The 17,626-nt window shown below is 23.2% G+C and overlaps 1 protein-coding gene across 3 annotated transcripts; it reads left to right on the top strand.

The window, feature by feature from the left end:
- Positions 1-6,070: 6,070 nt before the first annotated feature.
- LOC132921383 (neural/ectodermal development factor IMP-L2) lies at positions 6,071-16,552 on the top strand. Of its 3 annotated transcripts, none has more exons than XM_060984380.1 (7): positions 6,071-6,191; positions 13,650-13,777; positions 14,924-14,954; positions 15,059-15,231; positions 15,346-15,520; positions 15,792-15,973; positions 16,044-16,552. In XM_060984380.1, the coding sequence occupies exons 2-7, from the start codon at positions 13,682-13,684 to the stop codon at positions 16,176-16,178; spliced, it is 792 nt and encodes a 263-aa protein (XP_060840363.1). In that variant the 5' UTR covers positions 6,071-6,191; positions 13,650-13,681; the 3' UTR covers positions 16,179-16,552. The 3 variants fall into 3 exon arrangements, with proteins under 3 accessions (XP_060840363.1, XP_060840365.1, XP_060840362.1); XM_060984382.1 differs by having other exon boundaries at positions 6,188-6,205; XM_060984379.1 differs by lacking the exon at positions 6,071-6,191 and having other exon boundaries at positions 13,353-13,777.
- Positions 16,553-17,626: the final 1,074 nt, after the last annotated feature.

Raw genomic sequence — 17,626 nt, 5'->3', positions numbered from 1 at the left:
ATTGCTGTTATAATTTATAAACTATAAATGTTAAACATTTTTAGTTTTGAAGATTTTTATATTTACTTTAGTAAAAATCGAAAATTTCTGTATGCTATATCGTTAAAAACGGATCTTCACCCGTAAATTATTATACTGTTATTTTTTATAATTTCTTTTTCTTTTTAGTTTTCTAGAAACTATACTAGAAAAATTCGTAGTAAAACTTCTATAAATTAATGTTTCGCTAATGATATTATATAATTTTAACTTACAATTCGACATTCGTTAAAGTACCTGTGGAGTTCTATAATCTATACCACCTACGTACGTAAAATAGAAAAATTAATTGTTTCCTTACTCACGGATTTTAGTTATCAATAGTTCTTCTTTATAGTATATTCTATACATCCCATTGCTAATTTTATATTATTTTTTCCTTACACTTCTAAAAGTAATCATTTTGTCTTAAATATATTGCTTTACAGTTTATATAATATTTTAAACAACTAAATAATTCTTCTACGATCTACTATTATTTCGTTAAATTATATATTTTTTTTAGTAGTAGTCCGTGTCCATCACGTGTAGGCTATATATAATTATTTCACATTTTATTATCTTATACAATATATTCTAGTTCTTCGAAATTTTCTTGAAAATTACCGGGAAATTCGAGTGTCAAAAGTGGCAATGCGTTTAACTTCTAATAAGGAAAGGTGTTACGTAATGCTTTTTAAACTCACAAGTTACAACTTAATCAGATAATTGAAGAAGCTCAAAAGATTACTAACAACAATTTCAAATTAATAATTATTGTAAGACTTAGAAAGTTATGAGTTATAACTAATAACTTCTTTACTCTGATAAGAATTTTTTAAATCAAGAAATACGACTAATAATAATTGAGAAATAAATTGGATTTTTTGTAATCGTAACAATTAGGTATTACTCGTACCATGAAATATGTCGTAGATAGTAGGTTCTATATATATTTAAAATCTAGTATAAAATACAAATTCTACTTCTAATTTTTGAATCATATACACCGAGTTGCATAAAAAATTAATTCATTTAATGGTTCAAAAATATTTGATGGATTAATCATGCTTAAGGGGTTATTGATATTACTTATATTGATTCATTACATTTTGAATGATTATTTATGCAATCCGGCATCAGACAATAGTTTATCGTTTTGGTCATCACGGTAAAAACTAATGATTTATCATCATAATCCATAGGTTTATGTTACAATTTATTTTATTCGTTATTATTTCTCCTAAGCAATCAATATTTTTACTAGTTTATTGGAAGAAAATTTGGTACAAGTGTATATATATAGAAGATATTTGTAAAAGGTCAAAAGAGACAAAAGAAACCAATTTATAATGTATTCATAGGATATATATTGATTGAATAATATTAGTATGTGCTAAAAGTCTAAAACTAAACTTTAAAAGACTTTTAACAATTTTGTGAATTAACATATTAAATATTTTATAAACGATACATGTTGAAGAACTATAGTTAACTGTAGATTATTAAGGTATTTGTAATTTCTTAGAATTATTTTAATATGAATAATCGTATAACCAGTTATAAATATTTCATATTACATATAAATTAACTAATACAGGTGTTATATTTGTGTTGAAATATAATATCATATACTATATCCTACACTCCTATCTCTTTTGAATACCTTCAAAATACCCATTTAACAATGTTAATAATTATATTATTTGTTCATTAAAACATTTAAAACTATTTTAATTAATTTATTCTATACGGCAGTAACAATACATAATATATCGATGAATAATTAATAACAGTAACTTTAATTATTATGTTGTAACGTATTGTAATACATTTGAAAATGTAGATAAAATATTCTCGAAAACGTTTAAATACAGGTGCTTTATATAAGAACCTACATCACAATTCACAATCATTGAATCATGATGCAGTATCCGTATAGACGAACAGTAATTTCGATTTATATGGTTTATCATATCATAATTATACACTATACCTACAAACATCATATAATATCATTGTAATAATATAATATTGATTATAAGGGTCATTTAATAAATATAATAATTCAAGCTAAAGATAAAGTAACAGAGATTTTAATTTTTCACGTGGAAGAATATGATGCACTAAGATCCAAATCCAAATTGTGAACTGTGTATTCATCATGTCATCGTATATCACATACACGATATTAATTTTTTTTTCAAAATATATAAATATAAAAAGATATTTCTTAAATTATACGTATAATACATTGTAAAAAAATATTTTTGTCTTATAACTTTTGAAATATTATAGAGAATGGTCCACTATATAGTGATGTGTTTTAATAATTTTCTAGGGGATCTTGATCCTTAATCCACGCGCCTTTTGTTTTGATGTATTAATTTTAATTATATGAATATGTATGAATGTATATAATATTATTGATGTAGGTAGGTATACCGCATTTGAATTTTTCTTAAATCATAAGAGACGAGGACATCATAATCGACGAATAAAATGTATGCTGTATAATATTAAAATTATTAGACATTAGTATAGTTATAATTTATTACTTCTCAACAATAGTGGTATAATATAATCATTTATATAAATGGCCTCTCAAAAATACAATGTAGGTCAAATGTTTTATTAAGTCAAAGAAACGTTAAAACGCTATATTATAAAGCGTTACTGTATCTATATTCTAAATACGTATGAGTAAAGTGTATAATATCATTAATATCCATTAAAAATTATAATGTAATAAACAATTTACATAAAGTAAATTTATATTGAAAACGTTTACCTTTTATTTTTACTAAAATGTTTAATATTAATGTTTCTAATAGTATTGATTTAAATATCCATAATAATATTATCACAGGATATTATAGATATTTAATGTGGGTAACCAAATACTACAATATTAAAACATTATAAACTAAATTAAGTTTATAGAAGTTTTTAACTGACCATTTTTTTGAATGATTAGAGTAAACTACAGACAATAGATACCTTGTGTGTTTAATTTTAATTGACCGTTTGTAAATTATTATTATTATTTAATTAAAATGGAGTATTGAACTAGATTTAAACTTTAAATTGAGTTAATGGATGACCTATTGATAAAACATATTATTAAATAAACCACACATGATGCCACTATTGAATGATTTATTTCAAAATAAATTTAATGTAATATTATCAATAATAATGGGTTTCTAATTACTTGAGATCAATCAAGGTCAATTATAATTATAAAAAATACAGACGATAATAATACAGCATCAAACAAATATTTAATGAATTAAAAATAATTACGAACATTTTTAATTTGTATAGTAATATTAATGTATATGAATCATGTTTAGTCATAGTTTTCACTGAATAATTACAATACTATAATTGTTTAATAAATTATATAATATTAAGCGTAATTAAACGTTTTAAAAACATAAATCTATATTTTAGATTATTAACTAACTAATTAATAAATGTCGGGAAATTTATTGCATGATTGTATACCTATATAATTATATCAATGGATGAATATTACACACATACACACACACACACACACACACACTACATACATAATGTATAAATTGGTAATATAAAAAATAAATATGTTTCCATTTATTTATTTATATTATGTATTTATAAAGTAAATATATATATTATATATATTTATACATTTCATGTCAGCCTTGCACATAAAAAACCCCTGAAGTATTATTATTTTTAAGGACCATATATACTCAACAAATTTAAAGACCTTACAAAACTAATCTAAACATAATATAATAATTCAATACAATTATTAACATTAAAATACATTTGTATTTTTATTATTATTAAAAAAACCAGTACATAGGTAATAACTATTACTATATAAGTATATGCATGTAATATATATGTATTTAATTTACAAACGTATGATAAAATAAAACAGTTAAATATATTATATTCTTCGTATATTATTTATATTAGATATTATCTTTTTTTAATTTATCCGAATCATTGACTATTACGACATCAGTTTTTGTATGTCAATGATATATATATACAACATGTTTCTCATCTTACAAATCAAATAGACAGTTTTTTTAGCATTTTTAGTTTACATGTTAATATAATTGTAAATAGAAAATATATGAATTGTAAAGAAAACGTTTATGAACATTAGTAATAATTTATTATAAATAGGCATTATAGATACACATAAGTACTTGATAAAGTATTTAAAATACCTTGTCCAAGTACTTTTTCAAAAATATTTAAAAAGCCTATTTGAGTGTGTACTTAAAATGTATTTGAATAGTTTTACTCAAGTATTTTAAAAGACTAGTTTTTGGTGACATTAGTGTAACGTTGAATGAAGTTAAAATAAAAAATACTCGTTTGTTAATGGTTTGTGTTGATGGTAGCTATTATAATACTAACTTATAAAAGACAAATAAATTAAATTGGTATAAATATACACATTTTAGTTTTCATTAAAAAAATTAACTCGGCACTTACGCATATTAATAACTATAAATTGATCACAATACTATTTTTTATTATTTTACCACAGTTTGCAATAATCAACTAAACAATAGTACTTATATTTAATGTATGGTTAAATAGTAAATAGGAACACAAGCTTAAAATATAGTAGTTACATGATGGTATTTCATAAATTTTGGGCCTCCCTGCATACAGGCACGGCTAAGTTAGTTGATCTGACACTGTTCCAGGCATTAATTTAAGTACAATATAAATTTGGTTGCAAAGTAATTTTATTTTAAATAGGAATTCATAATATAAATTATAAGCATAATATTTGTAAGCCCATTATTATTAATGATTAAGTATAATTTTACATCACTTATTAGGTATTATTATTAATTTTTGGAGTTGAGTTTTAGTAAATAAATAGGTAATAGGTTTAATTTTTGTTTGTTTATAATATAACAATTTTTAAAATAATAAATCTTGAAAATCTATTTTAGTTAAAATAATAACTAAAGCCTTATATTGCATACTGTATACATATCTATAACGGATATAAAATATCGGTATTCATTGTCTAACTAAATATATAATTATATTTTAAAATAAATATTAGGAATCTGTCCTCGTGTTATTCATGTAAAACCAAAAATATGTTCTTTGACAAACAAATTTGCTTATTGTGCGTGTATTAGTAATTGTATCTAATATATTCGAATAATAATAATAAATATAAGTAGTTTTCATATTTCATTAATTCAATAAGGTACCTTATAAAAATGTAAGCTACCTATTATATTTCCTATTTATTGAACTACAGATTACAACCCTTTTTAATATATTTTGATGTTATAGTATTAAAATATTTAAGTCTGATCAAATTGACAATAATTCTATCTGATTTGATTTTATACTTACCTAATATATTGTAAAAATTAAATGCTTACGTGCTATATTGAAGAGGTTTTATTAGTATAACTATTGTCTATTACGATTATACATGTCAAGTACCTATCTATATACTTGCAAACGCGAATGTGATAATTTTAATTTATGACGAGAAACAGGTCAGAGATTTTGCAAGAACAATTAAAGTAATATTTTATTAACTACAAATATAATGTGATTGTAAAATAAAATAAACGTAACAATTATTATACATAAGTAATTTGGATAAAAAAATGATGGTAGGTAGTGTTTGAGTATAACCAATTAAAGATAAAATAAACAATTATTAATAAGTAATAATTTATCCGTTCAATTAAATATATATCAACATATCCGTCGCTAAATTTTTATATAGAAATGTATCTGAACAGATAAATTACAACTTATTAATTGTTTTCTATCTTCAATTGATTAAATATTGATTGTTATTAAATAATAAAATTCTCAAATACATTAATGGATCAAGTATAGGGTATTATGTACCACCCGTGAAGTATATAATAGCTATTAATGTTGATTTAATATCCTGTTAAGGGTCGACGGGGGTTACTATCAGCTTACTAATTGAAATGTACACACTAAGATAATTAATATTGAATTTGTGTTTCCTGATCCGACGCTTGCGTCACGTAACAGCTGCGACTATCGTTTATAAAGCCTAGAGGGACCAATAGTCAGATCATTACGACTTGTTGCATCAAATCCAGTACACGGCGCACCGACTTTCGTAAAGACTGCGTGACTACGTGAGTACTAGCATGTACATTGTACGTTATTGTAAGAAAAACATTAATAGCTAAAATCGAGTTTTAGTTTTAATCTAAATTATTATGTTTAGGTACTCTGTTCGTACATAACTGTTTTTAATAAATACCAAAAATAATAAGTGTTTAATCATAAGGACATAATTTAGTTGTAAAAATTGTTTTATTTTATTCTTTATTATTTACTATATTGTATAGTGTGTACTCGTATATTATCGTCAATTTCAAAATAATTTATTACATTTGTTTTTTAAATTTAAAGACAAACCGTGACATTTTCATCAGTTGTGTACATAGTTTGGTAATTTATATTATTTATTTATTGTTGCTTATTTTTAATTTTAGTATTTTTATAAGTCTTAGTCTTTATTAATTAAATGCATTTTTTGTAAATATATTATACGGTCTTAAATAATGAATTAAATATCTACATTTTGTTCTATGATAAAATAAAATATAATTATATAGTCTAAAATTACAACTAAATTCAATAAAAAACCATATTTTATTTAGTAAGATGGTTTTTTTAACATTTCCATTCTGTTCAAATAGTCCCTTTACTGTAGTACTTATTTTTGCTGCAATGATTTAATATTATTTGAAATTAAATCTTGTTATTAATTTAAATTATTATTACTGTTTTGTGATGTTATATGTTAATTATGTTATACGAGTAGAGTATTATTAGCATTATTTTCAAAAATGAAGATAACAATTAATTTTAATTACCCCCCAGAGATAAATATGTTTTACTAACATAATTTAATAATAAAATGATTAGTTATTTCTATATAATAAACACTGGTGATTGTAATTTATGATAAAAATTTATTATAAACGTACTTTTTATTTTATTTTAATATATCTTGTATGAGTTATGATAAATAATTATTGATAACCATGAGTATCTTTTATGTGAAAATATTATAATTAAAAAGTTTAAAAAAATAGTAGTTTGTTCGTTTTTAAACATATCGAAATATTTTAAATAGGTACATTTTATATGATGAAAATTATTTATAGATAATGGGAGTTTTTATAAATTACATATGTATTGATATATAATCAAGTCTTGAAATCCTTTATGATTTATTTTGTAGTTATCGGTATTTTTCAAACCTACCTAAGTAATCAATAAAATTGTAGAAAATTTATTTTTTATATTAGGTACAATAATTATGCTGTAATACAATTTTTTTAAATCATATAATTACCAGTTTTAAATATTATTCAAATAAAGCACAATGCTTAATTAAAAAACAGTACTTTCAATAATTGCATATTTATTATTTAGTTAGATATTTAGCCTGATTTTTCTATAACATTATCTTTATGTTTTTACAAAAAAATCTATACTATATATTCGATTATTTTTTTTTCTTGATACCTATATTATTTGGTATAATATACCTACTAACAATACATAAGATACTACCTAAGATTAAGTATTAGAGTTATTAGAGATATTATAATCTCAATTTTTAATCGTTAAAAAATTATAATTTATAGTGTCCACGTTTCTGACTAGTGAAACGAAAATAGTACACGAAGATTTCTATTTAGGTATGTCTATGCAAATATATATTATTAAACTACCAACTTGCCAACTAAAATTGATAGAGAGGGTATCAGCTATATAGTATAGTTACATTCTCTAAATATCGTACTCTGGCCTCTTTGTGTATAAGATTTTACTATATAATTTAATTGTTCAAGTTGACAATATTACAGGATTGTTTCCAAAGATGTAAAACAGTATTAAGTATTAACAGAGTTGAATATTTTGTTTCCAATTCGTAATGTATTTAACTATATAAATGTTGGTTAGGATTAATTGAGAAAACACATAAATTCATCATTAGTAATTGTTTAATTCCGTTTTTATTAAAGCGATCGTAATTTTAATACGTACCGACAATAAGATTCTTAGTAATTTATAATTTTATCTAAATAATGGTCATCCATATAGCTTAAGGTTACCTACTTATAATTATAATAATTAAATTGTGTGTTCTTTTCTTTTCACGTGAATATCTTATGTTTATAACACATAAAATAATATTAGTCATCTTATACAATTAAAAATAAAAATACATTTTTTCTATAGATTAACTAATGATATATGTACAAGATTTTAATTTGAACATAAATATTAAAAGATCGATACATTTACTTGAAAAATTACTTGTATAAACTGTCAAATTGTTAAATATTTAAAATATTAGAAGTGATATCAGTTAATATATATTTTTCGAAAATGCACACCTCTAAAATACCTAAATTGTATACTACCTATAACCTAAAAACTAACTTTAAATAAAATATTTAGACCACAGTAAGTTATAGTGTGCTGTAATCATGCGAACCAACGACAATACTGTTATATACGTATATAGGGTATAGATAATATCGCTTATATAAGAATAAGATAATAATCCTCATGAATGAATAATAATATGTATACTTATAGATGGCAAAGGTCTTCTATTAACAGTTAGGTTTTGCGATGTACAAACTATCAGCACTCGATATTACAGAATAATGTATTAATGTGAGATCTATAAATTTATATGATGTCATAGTTTTTATTCCGAACCATAATAATTAGGATCACTAAACTCTAAAAACATGTGATATAGCTAATGGAAATAGGAAAATTAAATATTTATTGTATTCGATTTTATATACATAATATACATTTTAATGTATTTATAAATTATTAATATAAATTACTCGAGGAAAATAATTTTAGGTTCAATGTTTTATGCAGCTTTATAAATTAAATACGTGCGCATTTTACTATAATAATATTATTCAATATAATATTATTATTACTTTAGTCTTTAAATATAACTGGTTGATCATAAAATAATATATAAGATATAACATTATATAAGCATTTTAAAGTCGTAATACAGTATGCCGAATGCCGATAATTATTTTATTGCGTATCGGCACTAGGGTAAAAATCATTTTTTTCACTGTGTAATAGCATCTACTACAAAGTATTGACGTATAAAAAGATATAGCTTTTTATACATCAATATTTTGTATTATATCGATTCTCTCTGGTTTCTACTTTAGACACGTTTGTCTTAGTTAATTAACCAACCCATGTTATTATATTATCATTACACTTTTATATACATTTTAGGAATGTAAATTCAATATGAAATATACTAAAAGTATCAACTCTGAACTGAGTCTGGAATAACTTTTATACCACATGTCTCTACTTCCTTGTACACTAGTGCCTGGTATCTATTTAATGTTAAGTTTTATAAGTCCTTAGCATTTTAACAGTAGTCGATTATTGTTCAATACATAGATATTTGATACGTTTAATTTTTAAAAATTCAATTTGTTTATTAAGTTTTGAATCATTGAAAATCAATTCTATACATCGAACATGAAAATACATATTTAAAACCTAAGTAGTGTAAGTCTTAAAGATCATATTGGGTAAGTTGGGTTGTATATAATATATATAGTATACTATAATAGAAAAAAGTTTAGCAATAGAAATGCTTGTGTTAAGACGATATTATATACTGTACTTTGGACCGTATACCTATAATATTACAAGAAAAAGGATATTTTTATTTTACGATTTAAAGGAGTAGATAATTTATTATGCATAATTCACAGAAAATATACACATATATTTTTGGGTGTATGCCAAAGTCGTGCTTTAAAATGACGGCTTACAGTGTTACAACATTAAATTAATTCAACTACGATATACTAGTTAAATATAATCAAAAGTCATAATTACTTCCTGTCCATATAATGGTGCCACGATTGTATCACGTTAATTGCCATATTTCAGATAAAATACATTAATAAATTAATAAGGCCACTTTTAATAGTATTACTGTTGCACGTGAAATATTATCGTTACAAGTATTAGGTAGGCACTATGACTATATAATATTACGGTAATCAATTAATTTACAACTCAATGTAATAAGTTGATTGTTGATACTGTTGATACTATATTATTTAGTTCAATGGTTTTATAGATTAGACTCAACATTTGTAGTAAATCTCTACAGTGAGTTTTTAATATATGTACACATGACATACCTATCCATATAAATTAAATATGAAAGATTTTTTGTAAATATATAGTATAACCTTTATGAGTTGAATTATTGTTTATTTTATTAAGTAAGTACCTACAACATATTACTTATTAGTATAATATTTACGTTTGATAATAATAACAATTTATCATAAATAAATAGTGTTAAAAAAATAAAAAGTAATAATGAAATATAAAGTCAATCACCTGTGTGTATGTACTCTTTAAAGGAAAAATATTCTCAAAAGGGGTTTCTAGAATCAATATTTGATTTTGATTGGTACACTGATTGGGTCAAAAGTTAAAGATTACTAGTACTTCTCAATTAATCGGGAAAACGGGAATTTTAACGTGAAACTAGTTTTTGAGAAAATCGAGTATGTTTTTTGTTAGCAATTAAAAAATAAATAACAATCCAGGAATTTAACATTTTCATTAAATATTCATATAAGTATGTCTTAGCATGATTTAATTTTTTGAGTATTTTGGATCTTTTTGCGCTATTTAAGGATATTTGAAATTTTTTATTGTTGAAGTTGAAATGTATGATACAAGTTTTTGAGTAAAAAAACTATACAAGAGACTTATTGACATTTTCAAAATAATCAATTTAATTTTAAGCCATGACCTATTCGTACCTTTTTACGATACGTGAGTATTCACTTATAAGTTAAAATATTAAAAATATTATTTAATATATTATGTAATTCGTTTTATTCTAAAAATTAGTTCAACCTACCGAATTACTAATGAAAAATAAAATACCAATTAGGTACAATACAAATATATAATAAAATAATTTTAGAAATATAGGCTGATGTATCGTTTTCGTTCTGTATCATTTTTAATTGTATACAAATATAATATGATTTAGCATTAAATTAGCACATTCATTATAGAGTCTTAATCAGTGTCCAAGAACATCCGACATTGATGCTATATTATACAGGAGAACGACCTCTCCGATTTTTTTTTTCGTTGTATTGTAATTAATTTATATGTACATCTTTTTAAATGTATAATTATTATACATATATTTAAAAAAAAAAACGAGAAATATTATGTACACACAATAAAATTGTGTTAATATTTTTTAGTATAATTTCATTAATCATAAAATATTATCTGATGCGATAATTTTTAGCAAACTTCAAATATTTAATCAGCTATATCTACTAAGAAATAGACATAATATCATACACCGCTCAGAATCATTTTTAATCGTAAACAATATGATTTATCATTAAATCCAAAATTAGCACATTCATTACAGAGCCCTAATCAGTGTCCAGGTACACCTGAACTGAATACTATATTATATAGGAAAGTGATTTCCCCGAATTTTTTTCCATCGTATTGTTTTTGTATTGTATTTAATCTGTACACTTTTAAAATGTATTATTGTTATGTATTTTTAAAAAATACGAAAAATGTAATGTACACACTAATAAAATTGTATTAGTATTACTTAGTCTAATTTCATTAAACATTAAATATTATCTGATGCGATAATTTTTAGCAAACTTCAAATATTTAATCAACTATATCTACCAAGAAATACACATATCATACATATATTGTAAATAATGGCCATTCTGTGTCTCTGAGATAACTATTTTTATTATGTTTATATTAGCATTATTTGTATAATTTTTAACATTACATCATATTAGGTTATAATTTATGATAGTAAAGTGACTAAACACGTAATAGTTTATGATAAGAAGTAAGTACATACTTCTATATAAAATAGTCATTACTATATTTAATGTTTATGTACTTAGATAAGACTGAAGTCTAATTGTATGTGACTATGTGAGTAAAAAAAGCTCGGAAATTTTATACAAGGTTCCTCATAAGTTTTTCTGATCACAATTAAAAAATATCGAGATTATAATATAATTACAACATTTTTTAAGCATTGAAAATATGTCATTATTTTATACTTAAAAAATAATATAATTTTTAAGTTAAACACTTACAACTAAAAAAATTAATACAAGATTTCTCGTAAGTTTTTTATTGGAAATCAAATAATAACTTAAACATAAATCTACATACATTTTTTATGAATAATAGAAATCAAATGTTGACTATATTCATTATAATTTTACGTAAAATAATGATTTCTCATCAAGCGATTTCTTTGATAAATTATATTTTTGTTTAAATTACCGTTTAAATAATATTTAGAATGATATTTTAATATTATTAATTTTTTTGTCTATAAATGTTGATAAACACATATTATGCTCAATAAAAATATTTTAAAATATAAAATAGGGTTCTTTATAAATCAAACTTGAATTAATTGAAAACAAATTAAATAAATATACAGGCGACTTTTTTTTACAAACTTTGAAATTCAAATGTTGATAAAATACAACAAAAACAAAAAAATGTACATATTATAATTTTGTAATTTAAAAGTATAAGATTTATTTTTTTTTTTTTTTTTGATACGCAAGGCTTAAATATTTAATAAAAGGTTAATCATACAATTTTTTTACAAAAACCTAAAAATACACGCAAATTACTTTAAAAACGTTTCAAATTAAAAATTTGAAGAAACTGAATACTTAATAGAAATTTTTTTTGACATAATTCAAGTATTATAAAAAAGTATTATTCATAAGGACTTGAAATTAATAGACTGGTTAAATATTGATATTATTTTTAGTTTTATTGTTTATTATTTTATATTTTTCAAACGACTATAATTTGGAAATTGATTAAATAATACCTTCCTCGAAGTCAGCAAAATTGTATGTCAAAATATTGTTACTATAATAATTATTTATTGTTCTAAAGCGGATTTTATGTCAATATTTAAATAATTTTAACTAATATTATATATTAGGTAAATCAAGTCAAATAAAATATTGTTTTTTTTTCTTTTCGATAAACGTACACTAAAATTTTCATTTATCTAAATTAGATTTAAGAAACTTGACCTTTGTTATAAATAAAAATTTCATCTAGTTGCATTGGCTGATGCAATATTTCAGAATTCTTAGATAATATTCAGAGTATATAAAGCACGACTGGACGCCGCAGTATTCATTCCTTTCTAAGACACCATACTAAATATACACATAACGATTTCTGCTTAACCAGCACAATCCAAATTCTTGAAACATGACGTCTTCAACTACATCGCATATCCAATTCTCAAAACCATCCCATTACAAAGAATCCAAATCAAGGATCTATTCTTTTGTCCTTTTAATAACTTAAAAAATTAACTTTTTTAGTATAGTAATTTCATTAGTGTTCAATTGTTTTTAAAAACATTTTAATAGTTATAAATTTTAATAATTTCGTTTTAAATTTCAATATTGAATTATAACTTACAGTTAATTTCAAAAGTACACCAACAGACGCCAATATGGGATACTCAGCATTACTACTAGGATTTTCCTGGTTAGTTATCAACAACAGTTTTGGATTTGCTGCGGTATTACCGATGAATCACATAATGGAGGTAAATAATTCATTAATAGTTATATTAAAAATACATACTCGTATAAATTATATACAATATAAATATATAGTAATAGTATTATATATATCCGCATTACACGCGTGTATATAGTAAGAATATTGTTATTTAAAAACGACTATGAATCATAATTATTTGATATAAATGTAACTACGTGCCTAATTTTTTACTAAACAAATATTTATCTTTTATGTACCTAAGATTACTATTCTGAAGTGGTGTTAATATATTATATACTTTTAAATAATTTCTCCGTGTTTGTATTTATATACTAATAGGCATAATACGTAGGCAGTCTTATTAAAGAGACGTATTCAATAAGTTCATTGATAAATTTAACAATGAATTGGTATGCAAATTATAAAAACCTGTTTAATAACCCACCTGAGTGATAAGCTAATAGAATTTAATACATCCGGTTTTCTTTTACGATTTTTATAGTAAGAGTTTAAATTAAACATACAATTATTGTTTTACGTGTTATAGAAGTTATAGTATATTATAATATATGGTAGTACTATTTTGTATTACACTACTACAATTAACAACTTACTAATGTTTGAATCAATATTTATAAATATATAAATTCTAAATGTATTACAACACATTAAATTGTTTATTCTCATATACGTTATACTACTGATTAGTACTTCCTACTTTATGAAACATTTCTTATTTATTCAATATTTATTATGTAAGCGTATATAGTATAAATAATATGTAATATAAATTACTTCATATGTATTAATAATTATTCAGTTGATACAAAATATTGTTAAATAGGTACATAAAATAAAGTTACAGTTATTAAATAATAATTACTTTTTAGTTTTTGATTGTCTGCATCATTCATAAATAGTTGAAAAGTATACAGAATGTAGTATGTGCTATAAATATATAACGTTGCCTATGTTTATTAATAAGCCTTTTCTTGTTCCATACAAAAATACGCAATAGATCTTGATAGAAAAAAATTAATTAAACATAATAAAATAAAACATTTTTACTGTATAATTAATTGGAAAAATTGAACCATAAATTATTAGAAATTTTCTTTTTTTCACTTAACATAAAACTAATCCATACAATTAAATATTAAACTAAATATTTGAAATTTTGGTTTTACAGAACTCACTTACTGATGATACGACATTCAGAGGTTAGTTGATACATTTTCTTAATATATTTTAACGCCATTTTACATACTGAATAATATTACGGTTTCGATTTTATACTTATTAATATTATTTGCTTAACCAACAGGCAGTGAAAAAAATACAGCAAATAAATATGAACTTAAAGATTGGGTAATGGTAAAAGCTGCGCCTTCAGACCCTATTAGAGTTCCTCCTGGTGGCAGGGTTGAACTCGAATGTACGGTTTTCGGTAGCCCTGTGCCTCAAGCACAGTGGAATCGTGGAATACAACTTAACCAGGTATATCTATTTATTTCCTAAGAGTATTTATAGGTTAATGTGTTATAAATATCAAATAATAATTGATTATGCATTATTATTATTAATGTGTATATTATACCTATATGTTTATAGATTACATTAGGTCCAAACGAATTTGAAGATTCTGGAGATTTCCAAAGTGTTGGTAAAGTAACAGTAAGGCATGTAATTGACTGTGTTCAACCACATCACCAAGGTGTTTATACATGCAGTGGTCAAGCCAGAGAACAAACCATGGCTAGTGATCCAGTAGCAATTTCGGTTGAAGGTATATACTATATAATATTATTATTTAAACAAATAAAACAAAATAAGGTTGTATTAAACTATTTTTTCAATCCATTTATTAGACTTGTTCTATCTTCTACATTCATATATATCTAAAAATTAAAAAACAGCATTTTATATATTTATTTAAAACAATTAAATTATTTTGTCCAGATATTTCACCTTTGTTAAATTACCTAATTCGTCAGTTATTTACAATTTACTCAATGATATTTAGTTTTTGTAAATAATTATTTATTATTATTATTCAGGCCGTCCAGTTCAGTGTTCCAGTGGTAAAACTAGAATAGTTAAGTGGAGTCCGATCATTACACAGATGATAGGCTCAACCGTAGTGATACCTTGCGTAGTAACAGACAGTGCACCGTACAGACAGTACTGGAAAGATAATTTTGGTAACATAATAGATACCGACATCGATTCAAGACGCAAAGTAAATAATTCCCTTAAATTGTTTTATAGCACATTAGACTAATTACGGTATTATTGTGTTTATTTTACAGTTGGGTCCCGAAGGAGAACTAATCTTGAACAATTTAAGCTGGTCAGACATGGGTGAATATACTTGCGTTGCGGAAAATTCTATAAGCCGAGATAATACATCAACGTTCCTGTATCCAATGCTACCTAATGTTTAGAATATTTACACGTAGATATAAACCATAGGAAATGATCTATAATCTCTAAACACAATTTGCTCTTAATGTTCAAATATTATAGTATTGTAATCTGAAATGATTTATTCAATTATATAAGATATTAATCAGCCGCTTATTATATATAGGAACATTGATAGCTGTCCAATAGAAAAATGACATTAAATTACATCGATTAGTCAAACCGGACTAGCTGCTTTAATAGTCGAATGCTTATACTATGTATCGTAAACCATTGAGTATTTATCGTTTATTTTGTTATTTTTAAGTATATTGCTTGCCCCTGCTATGAGTCTCGTATTGTTTTATGGTTTGTGCAATAAATTTAGATCGAGTGTTAAAAAACTCAACCTTAAGTATTTTATTATTGTTTTTTTATTTATTTATTTTTATTTATCTATGCATATGAATACATTATATATTTATATTTAAGTTCAATAATAAAGCTCGAAAATATTAATTGAAAAATTGTTTTCTGATTTTCTGAAACGGTTAATCTTTACGTGTAGCCAACAATCAACATACAATAAATATATTATATGTAAATTTAAAATAGGTTTACCTATGTTAATATTTATGTTAACAATTTCTGTAGACATGATAAACATGAAATAGTTTTCAAAATATTTTGATTGCTTTTATGCATTTGAAATTTTCGACTTTTTTTAGTTTTTTTACGACTTATGATTTATGATAAAATTACATGACAGTTATTCTTAAAACAATTTAAAAATATCAAAAATACGTATACAATTTTTTCTCTCGATATTCCAAGTTAATTAAAAAAAAATAATATAATCTATGCGATAAAAATGAATTATTACTTTCAATAAAATATTTCTCTGGTTTTTAATTAATAATTTTGTTGTGTACAAGTCACTTATGAAATGTAATATATATATATATGTGATATAGTATGTTGAAAGACTGTATATTAAATTTGTCTATTCTCTATATGACTATATTAAAAGATATATATATTATATGACAAATTACTATAGAATGATGAATGATGATATATTGGTTTTACCTATATATAGTTTAAAATACAGAAAAATAAATACAAATACATTTAGTAGGTTAACACTCTGCTGTACAATATATGAGCCAACTGGTTCAAGAGTATCTTGCTATTACCATAGATTAAATACACTATACCTAATAAATATTACAGACCAACTCACTGTAACGAATTTGTTTAACCTTAATTCAATGATAAATCGGCTATAATACACGGTCAAGAACGTTTATGAACGAAGACGGTCTAACTTTTTAACAATCTTGTTTACTAATTAATTATTTTAAAAATAATATTTTAAACAAATTTTAGTATTTTTAGATTCTTAGCGGAGCGAAGAATGTATTGATTTTACTATGTGTATTCTTCATTTATTTATTATTTCTGTGTTTGATGACACAATTGTAGCAGA

This window comes from Rhopalosiphum padi, chromosome 2 (assembly GCF_020882245.1).
Source record: "Rhopalosiphum padi isolate XX-2018 chromosome 2, ASM2088224v1, whole genome shotgun sequence".
NCBI classification, from domain to species: Eukaryota; Metazoa; Arthropoda; class Insecta; order Hemiptera; family Aphididae; genus Rhopalosiphum; species Rhopalosiphum padi.
Note: the sequence above shows the minus strand (reverse complement) of the source record. Positions and strands in the feature narration are given on the sequence as shown.

What these genes read in the sequence shown, in the direction of transcription:
- LOC132921383 (XM_060984380.1), top strand. Translation starts at nt 13,682, where the DNA reads ATGGGATACTCAGCATTACTACTAGGATTTTCCTGGTTAGTTATCAAC. An exon ending in CGATGAATCACATAATGGAG is followed by an intron (nt 13,778 to 14,923) that starts GTAAATAATTCA and finishes TTGGTTTTACAG; the next exon opens with AACTCACTTACTGATGATAC. An exon ending in TGATGATACGACATTCAGAG is followed by an intron (nt 14,955 to 15,058) that starts GTTAGTTGATAC and finishes CTTAACCAACAG; the next exon opens with GCAGTGAAAAAAATACAGCA.